This window comes from Ammodytes marinus (assembly GCF_949987685.1).
Source record: "Ammodytes marinus genome assembly, chromosome: 4".
Taxonomy (NCBI): Eukaryota; Metazoa; Chordata; class Actinopteri; order Uranoscopiformes; family Ammodytidae; genus Ammodytes; species Ammodytes marinus.
Window position 1 is genome coordinate 31,168,523 of NC_137233.1, and position 13,946 is coordinate 31,182,468.

The 13,946-nt window shown below is 42.4% G+C and overlaps 1 protein-coding gene across 1 annotated transcript; it reads right to left on the bottom strand.

Moving 5' to 3' along the window:
- Window positions 1-10,075: 10,075 nt before the first annotated feature.
- On the bottom strand, window positions 10,076-11,080 carry LOC307249599 (neurogenic differentiation factor 4-like; the record flags this gene model as incomplete). The annotated part of the gene is made up of 1 exon (XM_080026403.1): window positions 10,076-11,080. The coding sequence occupies one exon, from the start codon at window positions 11,078-11,080 to the stop codon at window positions 10,076-10,078; it is 1,005 nt and encodes a 334-aa protein (XP_079882529.1).
- Window positions 11,081-13,946: the final 2,866 nt, after the last annotated feature.

A 13,946-nucleotide genomic window follows, 5' to 3' on the forward strand; every position in this document is an offset into this window, starting at 1 on the left:
AGCTTACTGTATCATCGTTTCACAGAATTTTACTGAGTGTTTTTTGAAATATGGACTTGGTGGTGGGCACTATAACCATGTTTTGCAAAAGCACGTAACACATAGAGTAGGGATTGTATTCGCCATGCTACAACCTTTCTTTTGCATAAAAACAGTTCCCCAATATGTTTGTATTGGGATTGTAAATACTTTGCATTGTAGGCAGTGAGTGTTTGTGTTTGTGTGTGTGTGTGTGTGCGTGCATGCATGGGTGTGTGTGTGTGCATGCATGCATGTGTGTGTTCCATAATGTACACATGAGACCTTAACCATCCTATACTTCTCTAGTGTCGCCCCAGGAGGCCATAACTGTGTCGACAGGCTCGTTGAGCTCTTATTTTAAGCGTGATTGTTAGCTGTGAGTCCCAAGGAGTCCTGCCAACGTTCAATGAAGTCTTCATATGATGTGTACAGATGAAAGGGCTTTGAGCATGTGCTAAATCAGCCACTACAGGGCAAACTGGACAGATGATAACAATTTTGAATGTTTTTGCATTGTGGTCAGGGACTGCGGCTATGGTCTAAACACATAAACTTAAAGTGGACAGCTTTTTTCGGTTGTATATAGTTGATGTAAAGAGAAAAACCATGTCAGAGTGTGTTTAGTGGCTGAGTGAAGGCACAAGCCAGAGAGCAGAGCGGCTGTTTACTGCACCTCAGAGGTTAAAATGGGTGTTGCTAGGCTGGAAACTGGGACTGACCTGTTTGAACTATACAGAAATACACACACACTGGGCTCAACACATGTCATCACAACTTTTGTTGGGTAATGGGCTCCACTGTTCAGCTTTTACTCTTTTTAAGTTTAATATTACATTTTAGCGATTGTTGCCAGTAATCCTCTTTCTGTTATTATAATAATTCTCCAGAACTTTCAACCCCCGTCAGAGACTTGGGTGTTCAATCGACCCCCATTTACAATCAGCTCTCATCACATGACCAGGGCTCCATATTCAGATCACATGATCACAAACTGAGCCAACTCCTGAAGAAGACCTTGAGGGCCGTTTACATTTCCAGTATCAAGCTTGTAAGTGAATATTCTATCAAGATGTATTCTTTGTTTTGTTACACATAAGGAAACGGTGTCCATTTACGCCTAATAACAGGTAGAAACCTCAAAAAACTAATGTTGTATGGAAAAGCACTGATGATTTAATAGTTTTCAAATGTTTTGATGACAGATTACTCTACTTCATTTACTGGCATCTCTTTTTCCAGAAAGCTTTTCCACATACGTATGCAGAACCTTAGATTTAAATAACCTTAACACTAAGCAACATGCAAATAAAGCACAAAATCTTGTCCCGAAACTGACACTGGACACCAACCGTAAAAATAACATTAACTGCTCAATGTTGTTAACGATGATTTAACCAACTGCATGTCTTCTTTGGGCTAAAATGAGTTCTCCATGGTACAATTGTCTCCGGCAGCCTTCCAACCCAGGTTTTTCTGCATGTGCTCAGGGCTGCACCAACAACAATAATTGCAATCCAGATCCTCTTAAACAGAAAACCTCCTCTCACTGTATCCCACATTGCTCATTCTTTCTACTGCATCTGCCAAACTCTGTCTATCCCGCTGCGACACTGCTGAAGTATAGAACAATTTCAGGAATGCCACAAAGTTTACGGACAGCAGGTTTTACACACAGTGCCCTCTTTATTTAAGCCTCTCTTTCCCTCTAAACCCCTCCTCCCTCCCTCCCTCCCTCCCTCCCTCCCTCCATCATTCCTGCCCTGCATCGTACCGAGGATGGAAGTGGAAGGTCCGGGGGTCAAACCAGATCTAAGTGCAAAGTTCTTGTCTGACGTTGAGACGTTTGTTTTTGGAGACGGCCCTTTGCTTTTCATCAAAGAGGGAAAAACCTTCAAAGCCTCATATAGCACTGTCACTCGCTCTTTATTTTCTGCTGCGAATATTGCAATAATGAGGGGATGCCGCCTTCCACCCCCCTCTCAGCTCATTCTAAGGTGATCAAAGGGAGGAATGCTCAGAGTGGTGTGGTTGGTTTCACATGATGATGAGCTTACCTGAGCCCCACATCGGTGGCCTCTGTTCCTTCACCAGCCTCCTAGTGATCCTGCGTTCCAGTGGAGAGTCGAAAAGGTCAGAGTGTCAGCCAGCGTAAAGTCATTTGAACAGAAGTACCCTCTCTCTCTCTCTCTCTCTCTCTCTCTCTCTCTCTCTCTCTCTCTCTCTCTCTCTCTCTCTCTCTCTCTCTCTCTCTCTCTCTCTCTCTCTCTCTCTCTCTCCGAGTGCAATAAAAATCAAAGTATACGCTCGCGTTACTGCCAAGGGATAAAAAAAGTAGCAGTGAGCGACAGGAGTGGAGAGCTCGCAGCAGTCAGCTGGAGGGTGGAGAGGGAAATGCTCGGCGCAGGCAACCACATGCCCACAGTGTTCGCTGCATCAAACAGCGGCTGGCTTGATGTTCGGCTTCTTCATCTTCCTCACAGTCACTCTCTTTCTCTTTTTTTTTGTCTGTCTTTTTTCAGATTCCTTTTTAATCCCTTTCTGCGGTTTCTCCTTTATTTTCTGCGTGTTTTTCCCCCTTTCACGTCGTCACCTCTGTCCTGGGAGCAGAGGAAACAAGTGCACAAGATTCCAGAGGCTAATTCTGCTGCTTAGGACGAGGGGGGGAACCTAATATGTGAGGACAACTGTGGGAGAGAGTGTCAGTAAAAAAAGGAGGGGCAGGACAAGAGAGGAGGGGGGCACAGCGACGGATGGCAGATCAGAGGAAGACATGGATTGGAGTGTGTGTGCGCGTGTGTGTGTGTGTGTGTGTGTGTGTGTGTGTGTGTGTGTGTGTGTGTGTTGTGTGTGTGTGTGTGTGTGTGTGTGTGTGTGTGTGTGTGTGTTTGTTGTCGAGCTCGGAGGGTGGCAAGCCAGCCGTTGAAACTCGAGATACACGGAGAGGATGAATATATTGACATGGTGAATCATAGGGAACTATGATTGGCAGATGAAACAGATGACTTACAGGCAGATCTTTTAGAAGGTTTTTTTGTTGTTGTTTGATTTGAAAATGGATTTTACACACAAATGGCTCTGGCAAACAGGTTTCTCTCTCAAATATGTCAAACAGTCCATGGCTCTAATAAATGATAGATAAAAAGGTCCTTAGTCACACAACTAGCCTATGACTCAAATACTACATTACGTTTGAGGGGGGAAAAGGTCGCATGGCACTTTTTGATTCATGCGTGACTTGAAAAGGCAGATGAAAGAGGTAGTCGGGAGACTGAAAAAGGGATTTGGAAAAAGAATAACCACTTTAAATAAGTTGAACCTGTATAACTACAAAAGAGAAACCATACATTTTTAGGCTACATCAGATTGGCTTTATATCGCAATACATATGCAAATGACAGAACTTAAGTTATAAAGTTGTTCTAGAGATTCTACAGAGCAAAAACCTCATCAGACGCTACATTTGGGATATACAGTATGATCTTTTTCCATGTTCGTTGACTATACTTTTTATATCTCTCTTAATAACCAACAAACAACATTTCCTGTTTTATCCATTTAGTCTATTAACTGTCTCTCAATTGATTTTCCTAAAAATGCACTATCACTGCATACACATCAATATTGCAATCTCAAACCTGCATTAGCATTATTTCTGGTCACTTGTGGACACTTTACCAGCTGTTAGCACACTGACATACTGAATTTTCACCTTGTAAAATTGATAAATAACATTGTTGTGGCAAGTTTGTTACACATCTGAGCAACATGAACACTGTATTGGAGTCCGATTTTCACCTCTTTAAGCTCTGGTTCTAGTCTCAGACATCTCCTGAGGGAAATAACGGACCCTTTAGCTATTAATTGCTCCAATTAGTTCACCAGCTAGTTGCTAACTGGGAACTAGCTTATGCTGTGAGATCAAAACAGAAAAAAATAAAAGTTACAGCCTAAACAATGAGCTGAAAGACAGTCAAATGCTCCACACTGCTGTGCTGATATGTATCTTTGGCTTTATCAACACGAGCAACCCATCTCACATTACACAAAGTAATTTGATCCTTTCATTTAAAAATATCAGTTAGTTCATCTTTAGATTACAAAGGCCCTGTAGAGGATATTACTGTAAACATACTGCCCACTCTAAACAGACACCCATGAAATCATTTCATTTTAAATGTTCCTTTTTTTTAATTACTGCTGATAACAGACGTCCCTCCAGACATCAACCAGGTTGTCAAACAGATTGTGACACTATATAGGGTTAATAAAGAATACTGAATTTGATGTATAGTTTAAAATAGTTTGCACCGATTGTCTAGAAAACTCCCAACTCAGTTTTAGCAGCTGTCTGAGAATGATGGCATGTTGGTGCGGTCGCATTTTGCGAAGAATCAAACGATGAATGTAATTAAATGTTTGCCATGGGAGTTGCACTAAAATTTAAAAACATGACACAGTTGGACACATGTGTGCCAAGGTGCCAACATGTCGATTCCATGCAGCTGCCGGTTGATGTGTGGATTCAGATCGGATGTCACATATGTGCTTGCAAGTGACGTTTCAGAGAGGAAGGATAGTATTCGGTAGGAGCAGGAGGCCAGGCCTGAGGTGAGATTGACGCATGGCGCAATGTCAACCAAATGTCAGTCTAATTCTGACATGCTAAAGAGGCCTGCGAAGAGGCCATACGCTATATGAACAGTTTAAGGTCGTTCAGCATGTGAAGTGCTCTCGTGTTAATGAGATTGTCTGTTTTAGAAAACAAAGTGCTTAGGGCCCCGCACTAAAAGCTGTAATGGCAGCGCGTAGCTTGGCAGGATCCAACAGTGACACAGCTGAGGAAGAGCTGCCCATGTATACTCGTTTCATAGTTCAGTTTAAGACAGACACTTCACTTTTATTTCATTAGTGTAATATAGACAGCCACACATACACCAACGGCGTCTGGCAATGTGCCACATAGGGGTTAGGTTAAGGGACAGTGGGGAAGGACAGCAAACTGGAGCAGTAAGCACATTTCAACAGGGGGATAGAGTTACACACACACACACACACACACACACACACACACACACACACACATATATTCCCTCCCCTTCTCAGGGTCGCTTCTCTCCCTCTCTCTAGCTCTCTCTCTCTCTGTCTCTCTCTCACTGTCTCTCTCTCTCTCTCTCTCTCTCTCTCTCTCTCTCTAGCTCTCTACGATAACATTTTTACAAGACTGCTCACCATTGCTTCCGACAGAGTAATGCAGGACATTGCATTCCTCTCTTTCTCTGAACTTTATGTGGCTCATCAACGTTTACGTACATCTCCATTACTGTCGACATGTAGAGCTGCATGGACTGATATAACAACATAAACCACTGTTGGCCACAATCATGCAGTTACACTTTTACAGCTCTCTGTCTTTTTTGTTGCCTAGGTTGGCGTTTTGTCTCAGGCAATTAATAGTCCATAAGAAATAGGACACCTTATACATCGAGGCGGGCAATGTCTGTCCTCAGAGGAAGGTCAAACAAGGAAACTGCTGCACACTTTCCTCGGAAGATCATTAACACTTGACAGTCTTCTCCGAAATGATTGAAATATGTTTAATACATACCAAAAATTGTTATTTATTAGAACAGGGATTTATCAAGAGAAAGCTGCCTTTTCCTGAAATGTATTATAGGGGAATGTCTGCGTTGTGTGTGTGAACAGAATTACATATATAAATTATATATTTTTTTATATACATTTTTTCCTTACCAACAATACCATTCAAGCCCCTAAATGTTGCCAGTTGTGTTGTTTTCCAACAATGTCTTTGGCCTCTTTTCAACTCACTGTGTCTGTGTTAGCTCTGTGTTTTTACCACCTCAAGGATAAAAAGGGCCCACCACATCCTTCTTCAATATTAGCCGTTGCTCTTCAGGGCTGCCTTTGAAGATCTAATCAGTCAGATTTCCTTGATTAATCCTTTTCTCGCGTCCTTTCATGGTAAATAATTGCAGAGTTTGATACGATCGCTCGCTGGATAGAGATGACAGCGTGAGGATTCCTAATAGAACCGATTCCCTAGGTACCTTCATTAGCCTGATTATTCTGATCCAAACACACTCCACCAACCAGTTTACATGTAAATAGGTTAATTCTATTCCCACCCCTCACTCATTCCACCAGCAGGCTGTTTTTGAACAGATGAAAGCTCACTCAATGTTATCTTTTTCAAGCATGCAGGCTCCACATCGTGCAACATTGCTGTCAAACATCAGTTGCACTCTTCAAATGCTGTAACATCTTTTTCCGGCAGAATGTGTTTAACAGATTATTGAATTTCAATCACTCACCGCTTGAACAGATTCTTCAAGCGGTGAAAGATCAGGTCTCCCTATTTCAAATACCCAGTATTTCCAAAAGGCCTTAGCCAGGCTTCACAGTTACAGCAGGTTGTCCGATGGTGACACCTCGTGGCCTAATGCTAATCTCTCATTCAACTGAGGATTTGAAATCAGCAAAAAACTTCTGCCACTTGGTGGCAGTGCAACTCTACTCTCCTTGTGTACAGATTCAGTACTGACAAGTGCATCTCATTATGGCTAAAGGCTAAAGCACTCCTCATAAGCATATACAGTACAGTGCACTGCGGGATATTACTTTTTTTCCTGAACTTAATTTGAGTGAATATGTTTTTATCGGTCCCTGAGTGAGTGCTCAGTATCACATGCTTTGTTGTTGTGAACAATAGCTGCATTCTGTTGTGCAGCAGAGGAGATTCTGCCCGACTGCCCCTCTCCCCTCCGGATTAGTGAGTTAATGCAACCATTCAGACACTGAGCTCTGATCATGCTGCTTAATACTGTTTTATCCCAAATAACACAAGCACACACGCACAATGTGTGCACTTCCACAGACACACAGTGCACTGACATGGATATACCGTACATATAGTTCCATCCAACACACAATCTTCATATACAGTATCATATAGCTGATTTGCAGATAATATTCATGCAGTACGAAGGTGCTTTCCGGACAACAACAAAAGAAAAACAATAATGCATCATGTTATGGGTTTGTAATTTTTAAAAAAATGTGTAGAAAATTTGTAACCTGTTAAACTTAACATTCCAGGGGCAAAAATGAAACAGCTTGAAAGCACTGCTCTAAACCCAAGTAGATAATTATTCCTTGGTATTTCTTTATTTGGCACCTTATTTTACATAGATATGTTGAATTGTGTGTATGAATGTAGACTAATTTCACATTTTTGTATGTTCTAATGAACCTGTGCACTCGCTAAATAACTTGACATTGATATTGACAACACTGTCTTTATTCCCAAATGATATAATCCTCACAAGGAAATTTATTGAAAATGTGTGTTTATACTGAAAACACTTGTCCTGTCAAATGATATTCATTAAACAAGAAATGTGTTTTGCTGAGATTGGAACTTCTTTAAAGAAGCGCCGTGCACGGCAGCAGTACATTAGACACATATATCATGTCTGCCGCCAACACAGGCTCATCCTGATCACAGTCATAGGGGTGAAGGGTCAAAAGGGGTGATGGCGTATGCAGCCCTTCATTTGTCCTGGGTGCAAAAGCACCCTTTCAATAGGAAAGTCTTTTGTCCCGTTAAGACATTGGTCCATCAACTGTTGATCATCTATCATGTGGAGAAATAAGGAGTGTCCCACTTATCTAGGGTCTTATGTCCTGTCTGAGGACAGTCTGTGCTTCCAAAGAGCAGGGAGATGTCTTGTTTTTGTTATTCATCCTGCCTTCAAAGTTAGTCCCTGGTTTCCCTGCTTAGTGGTGCAAATGCTCTACAAACACACACATACACACTCAGTCACAAGCTTATACTAATCCTTGTGAAAACAAAGTGATATATTTCTCCCAGTGCAGGTCAAGCATGGGATATTCATCAGCATGTTTATCAGGATTACAAGCATTTCATCCATAATATACCCTCATACTTACCAAACACTCACTGTTGTAAATGGAAGGACACCGTGAGATGTTGTGCAGCAATACACATGAAGATCATTTTGCCAGCTAAAAAAAATAATACCACTGGCCGCCATTGGCTCTTTAAGACCATTCCCACCAGTGAGCCGTGACCCAGTGTGACCTTGTGACCCCATCTCACTGACCTCTCAGTGGGTGGCCCATGCACTGACCAGCCTGGACCATGAATCAACACAAGTGGCTGCTCTTAGATCAGATCTTCTTTTTCTTTCATTGTCCGTTTTGACAGTACATTTTCAAGCCACTGTTTTTCTGTCGTTGGTCTTTTTATTATATTTTCTCTTTTCTACCCGCTGTCGTTCAGTGTTTGTCCTTCACCTTTCTTTGTGTGTGCATATGAAAGGTCAAAGGTGTGAATGTACACACACGTGTTTATAGACATATGTGAGTGACGAGTTGTGTTGTTCTAAACAAATGTCAAGATGGGATTATGCTGTTGCAATGTCAGTGAAGATGAAAGTGTGCATGGCCCGGGGCAGCCATGTTAATCATACATCTTTATCTTACAATCCTGCGGCGCACATCCGCCCCTTTCATTAAATGACGGCCAAAGGATTAGTGCAGCTAAACCACTGAGATCTGGGGAGAAAAATGAGATCACGATCCCGTGGTGCTGATTGTGATGCTATCTATCTATCTATCTATCTATCTATCTATCTATCTATCTATCTATCTATCTATCTATCTATCTATCTATCTATCTATCTATCCATCTATCTATCTATCCATCTATCCATCTATCCATCTATCCATCTATCCATCTATCCATCTATCCATCTATCCATCTATCCATCTATCCATCTATCCATCTATCCATCTATCCATCTATCTATCTATCTATCTATCTATCTATCTATCTATCTATCTATCTATCTATCTATCTATCTATCTATCTATCTATCTATCTATCTATCTATCTATCTATCTGTCTGTCTGTCTGTCTGTCTGTCTGTCTGTCTGTCTGTCTGTCTGTCTGTCTGTCTGTCTGTCTGTCTGTCTGTCTGTCTGTCTGTCTGTCTGTCTGTCTGTCTGTCTGTCTGTCTGTCTGTCTGTCTGTCTGTCCGTCCGTCTGTCTGTCTGTCTGTCTGTCTGTCTGTCTGTCTGTCTGTCTGTCTATTAATTTGTCTATCTATCTATCAACAAAAAAAGGAAACGTAGAATCCAACGACTGATTGATTTCTTAAATATTTTATTAACATCAAATGTTCGAAAAGAAGAAAAAAACACTGTGCCCAATGCAAAACCAGTGGGAAATTAAATTGTTAATTTCCACAATGTTAACCTGAGAATGTCTTTGTTGCTTCTTCATCTTGATCCTTTGCTTCACCCAAACCCCCCCCCCCCCCCCCACCCCCCTCCCACTGTTTTTCTCTGCAAAATCCATCCCTTCCATAGCTGACACCTCCCAAGGATCAGCTATAATGCTAGGGAAAATCTACCTCTGGATTTGTTTTTTCGAGTGCAAAAAATGAAACACTATGATGAACAACAAAGAAACGTGGACAGAAAATAAATGTTACAGAAAAAACTGTCAGTTTATGAAACAAACAAAGAAAAGCCTTGACCAGAAATATTTACAGAAGGAAAACTACACATCAGAACTAAGTCTATATACATTGTATTAAATAAGAGAATAAATAGAAATACTTTACATTTATGTAGAATATCTGATGTTGCCAAAGCTAAATGATAAGTGCTTACACCACAGTAACAGGACATACAAAATGTAACAGAACACACAAAATGGCTAAAGCAACACAGGACTCTCAAGTCTCCAAGATTTTTTTGAAAATGTATTTTGTTTTAGTCAAGTATTTTAAATTTTTTAACAATGTTCAGCAGTGCTAGTCTAAGTGCACAACATACGTTAACCATTTTATTGTACATTTCTTCTACTATCAGACTAGACTGTGCTTACGGATAAAGACTCATCCTTTGGTCTTACAGTTCTGGAGATGTCAGCATCAGTCAGTGTTCATGACGTCGTAAAAGATTGTATTGATGGCTGAAGCACAATGGACCCTCCTGATCCGTCTTAGTCTCTGTAGACGGAGGTTATCTGTTGGGGGGGCATGTGTGGTGGATGGTAGGAGTCATACGGCCCCTCTAGATGTACGTCGTAGCCTGTCTGAGTCTGATACAGGCCATGGTCTGCAGGGGAGGGGGAGTAGTGGTGTGGAAGTTGGTAGTGAGGTGAAGGCTCCTGTTTGGGAACCCGGTTGCTGCTGATGCTCAGAGGTGGTGTAGGGGGCCCGTCATATGGAGGGGTCCCCACACCGCCACCATTGTACTCATTTGGCGAGTGATTCTCGTACACTCCCCCTTTCACCGCCCTAAGGTGAAGCAGGTGAGCAGAGTCAAAGGTGCCGTACGGCGGACTCGGCAGGCCCGGCGAGGAGTAGTTCACCATGCCACCGAGATGTGTGGGTGCTGCCCGAACTCTGTGTCTGTCCTCAGCCCTCATCCCACCCCCAGAAACTGGTCCCAGCTGCAGGCAGCCAGCTACCAGGTTGCTGGTGGGCTGAGAGAGGCCCTTACACAGTGTATCCATGAAGGACCTGCTCTCCGTGGAAAGGCCCCCCTCCAGGGCCTCGGACAGGGCGCAGATGTAGTTGCGGGCCAGCCGCAACGTCTCGATCTTGGACAGCTTCTGGGTCTTGGAGTGGCAGGGCATGATGCAGCGCAGGCTCTCCAGGGCGTCGTTGAGGCCGTGCATGCGTGAGCGCTCTCTGGCGTTGGCCTTCACGCGCCTGTTACGGAATCGCTCTTGCCGTGCCTTGGTCATCCGCTTCTTCTTGGGCCCTCGTCGCTTGGACTCGTTTTCATCCTCCTGTTCCTGTTCCTCCTCTTCCTCTTCCTCGTCCTCCTCATCCTCCTCTGCGTCCTCACTGCCCATCTCTCTGCCCTGTTGGTCCAGTCTGTAGCGGTGGGAGGCGCCCGACGCATCTCCATCAGGGGAGCTCATGTCTCCATCCATCCACTGCAGAGGGCTGACCACCTCCTCGCCCTCTGCCTGCCTCGCACACGGCTTAATCATCATAGTACTCTAGAAACAAGAAGTATGTTTGTCAAAAACATGTGCAGCAGGGCACACAGGTGTTCAATAGTTACCACTGTAGCACCTGTAATACAGACATGATGTGCATTCAGATTCGCAGAGAAAATCCCGTAATATGTGTATTTTTTTATTTCCGGGGGCATTATGAGTGATAACAACTTTCTCCCTAATGCTCAACTTGGTTTAACAGTGTTGTTGAAATTTAGATATCACATACAGACGTTTATGAAATATTATATATGGGTATGAATTAAGTCCAACTTCCAAAACCAACTCAACCAGTCACAAAAAAAATAACGATGCATTCAAATATTGCATGAATGTCAAGTCATCAGTAATAATAATTCAATATAATTATGTAACACTATAAAAAGGGGGAACCTGCATAATGTCTACTTTTTACTTTTGGGTTTTTTCTTAAAAGTTCAATAAAAACCATTATGCCTTTTTTAGATGGTGGTTTTGTTACTTTTATATCAATAAAGAAAACCCAACAGCACATGTTAATATAAAAAATATTGTCTCACGAATAAAGGTTGTTTATGAATGCTCTACAAATTAAACTAAGAGTGTATGGCATACTGTCACAATGTCAGGTTTACACCAATCTAAAGAACTGGTAGTATTCAGTGAGTTGTGTATAAACCAATTTATGCCGGTTTGAATTGAAAAGGCTCTTCACTGATAGTGAACCATTTTAAGGTAAAATGAATCTAACTTCAGGTGTCCACTTTTTGTTGTCTGATAAAATTGCATCAGGGGGAGCTTGTGGGGGGATCTTGGCAAATCTCAAGTCTTGATTATGGCCCTGTAAAGGATCCAGTAGGTTTTTATTCGCCAAAAGTAACCAAAAACCTAACTGTTAATGTAAGCTTTGACTGCTAGCAGCCCTGAAACCGGCCTGAAGGTTTCAGCACCGGACAGTTCCCTTCTGCCGGGTGACTCTCATATGCCACAGGTGTTAGTGCTGACCAAAACTACTATATTGCAGAAGGAAGCGATCAACTATAAAACTTTCCATATATAGCCTTTGCGTTATCTATTACTATTCTTCGCCCCTTTGCCCAGGGTCATCATATTTTGAACTAGTAATGCCCCGGCGAGATAAAGTCACCGACAGGACTTCAATCTGGGGCATCGAAGGATTTGCTTCGTGGATGAAGCGACGACCATGGGATTAAAATGAAAAGATCGACATCCCCAGATCAGCGACAGACGACTCAGATGGAATTGAAATCAGGCATTTGAAAACGCAGGAATATTAATATTTTATCGCCAAAATCGCCTGTTTGAGCAGCAGCTGCATAGTAAATGTCGACATATTCATTTTCATTTGATGCATTTATTGCTTATTGACAATCATTTGTTTTAGTCGGAGTCCAAAGATGACAAAGCTGCAGGGCTGTGCCAAAACAATTAAAATAAATAACCGATGAGATTGATCTGCACAAGGCTATACTGTATACAATTGTCTAAAACATGCTGATAGCTGATTCCGGCCTATACACACGCACACAAACGAGTCCTGTGGTTAATTGAATAACTTTAAAAAACAGTTTGAGACGTACCCGTTGGTCCCAGGACTCCTCAGGAAGTTTGGCAGATGATATTATGTCTGTTTTCCTTCTGCACGGATCACAGTTTGGTGTCTCTGTCAAACAGTGGTTAAGTTGCGCGCTGTCTCCCTGCGCAGCGCTGTCCAACAGTGTCTCAGCGTGGGTCACCCTGCGGGGGCTCTGGGTTTTAACCTCCATATTTAAGCTCCTCCTACTCCCGTTCCAAGCTCGCGCGTGGCTGGCCCGTGGCTCGTGTGTGTGTGTGTGTGTGTGTGTGTGTGTGTGTGTGTGTGTGTGTGTGTGTGTGTGTGTGTGTGTGTGTGTGTGTGTGTGTGTGTGTGTGTGTGTGTGTGTGTGTGTGTGTGTGTGTGTGTGTGTGTGTGTGCGTGTGTGTATGTGTGTGTGTAGATGGGTGTGGGTGGGGGGTCAGGGGTAGGCCTATGTGCATAAGCTCACTGAAACACTCCAGACAAACAGGAGAGGCCCAGGCCTTTGTTGCTTGGCGGCCGCCAAATCCGCCGCACGTTGGACGGAGGGGAGACGCGCTCAGTCGGCTGATCCTAACTGTATGTGACAGCTTGAAGTTGCATGTGAGCAGGTGTTTGCTCCATCCCCTCTTCCAGCCGTCCATCCCTCCACTCTGCAGAGACAGACTGTTGAACAAGTTCATTTACCCCAAGAGACTGCTCTGACCAGACGAGGTTTAAGTTCTCTCATATGAGGTGTGCAGTTATAGAGTTATAGTACCCTTATGGACTCATTTCAGCCTCTTCTCTCTGCAGTATGTAGGTTCATGCATATTGGATTTTGCATCTTTATCAGCAAATGTAGCCTACTTAAAGTATCAAAACTCATTATGTGAATGTACATCTCCATTATGTTATATTATTATGAATGATTAGTTATTGATTCTTGATATAGCTTATACTATTGGTGCATCATTAAAGCTAGTTGAGATGGAGCACATTTTTGCAAATGTATGAACACAATATAAAGCTAGATTATTATTTGTTCATACTGTTTGCATGCAAAATCTCTATCTGCAAAGTATGCATAGTTAAGGCTGCACACAAAAAAGTAAATGTGCTAACTGGAACTTAAAATGGTTCTTCTGAGTGAAATTGAACCTTTTATACAGCTGCAAAACATAGTGGAGTAAAAAGTACCAAACGTCCATTTGAAATGTAACAGAATTATAAAGTATCATACAATTTAAATACATATTTTCAATAGGCCAATAACTGCACTATGCTAAGGAAACACTGAGTTCCCTTTTCTGGATTTAATAATGT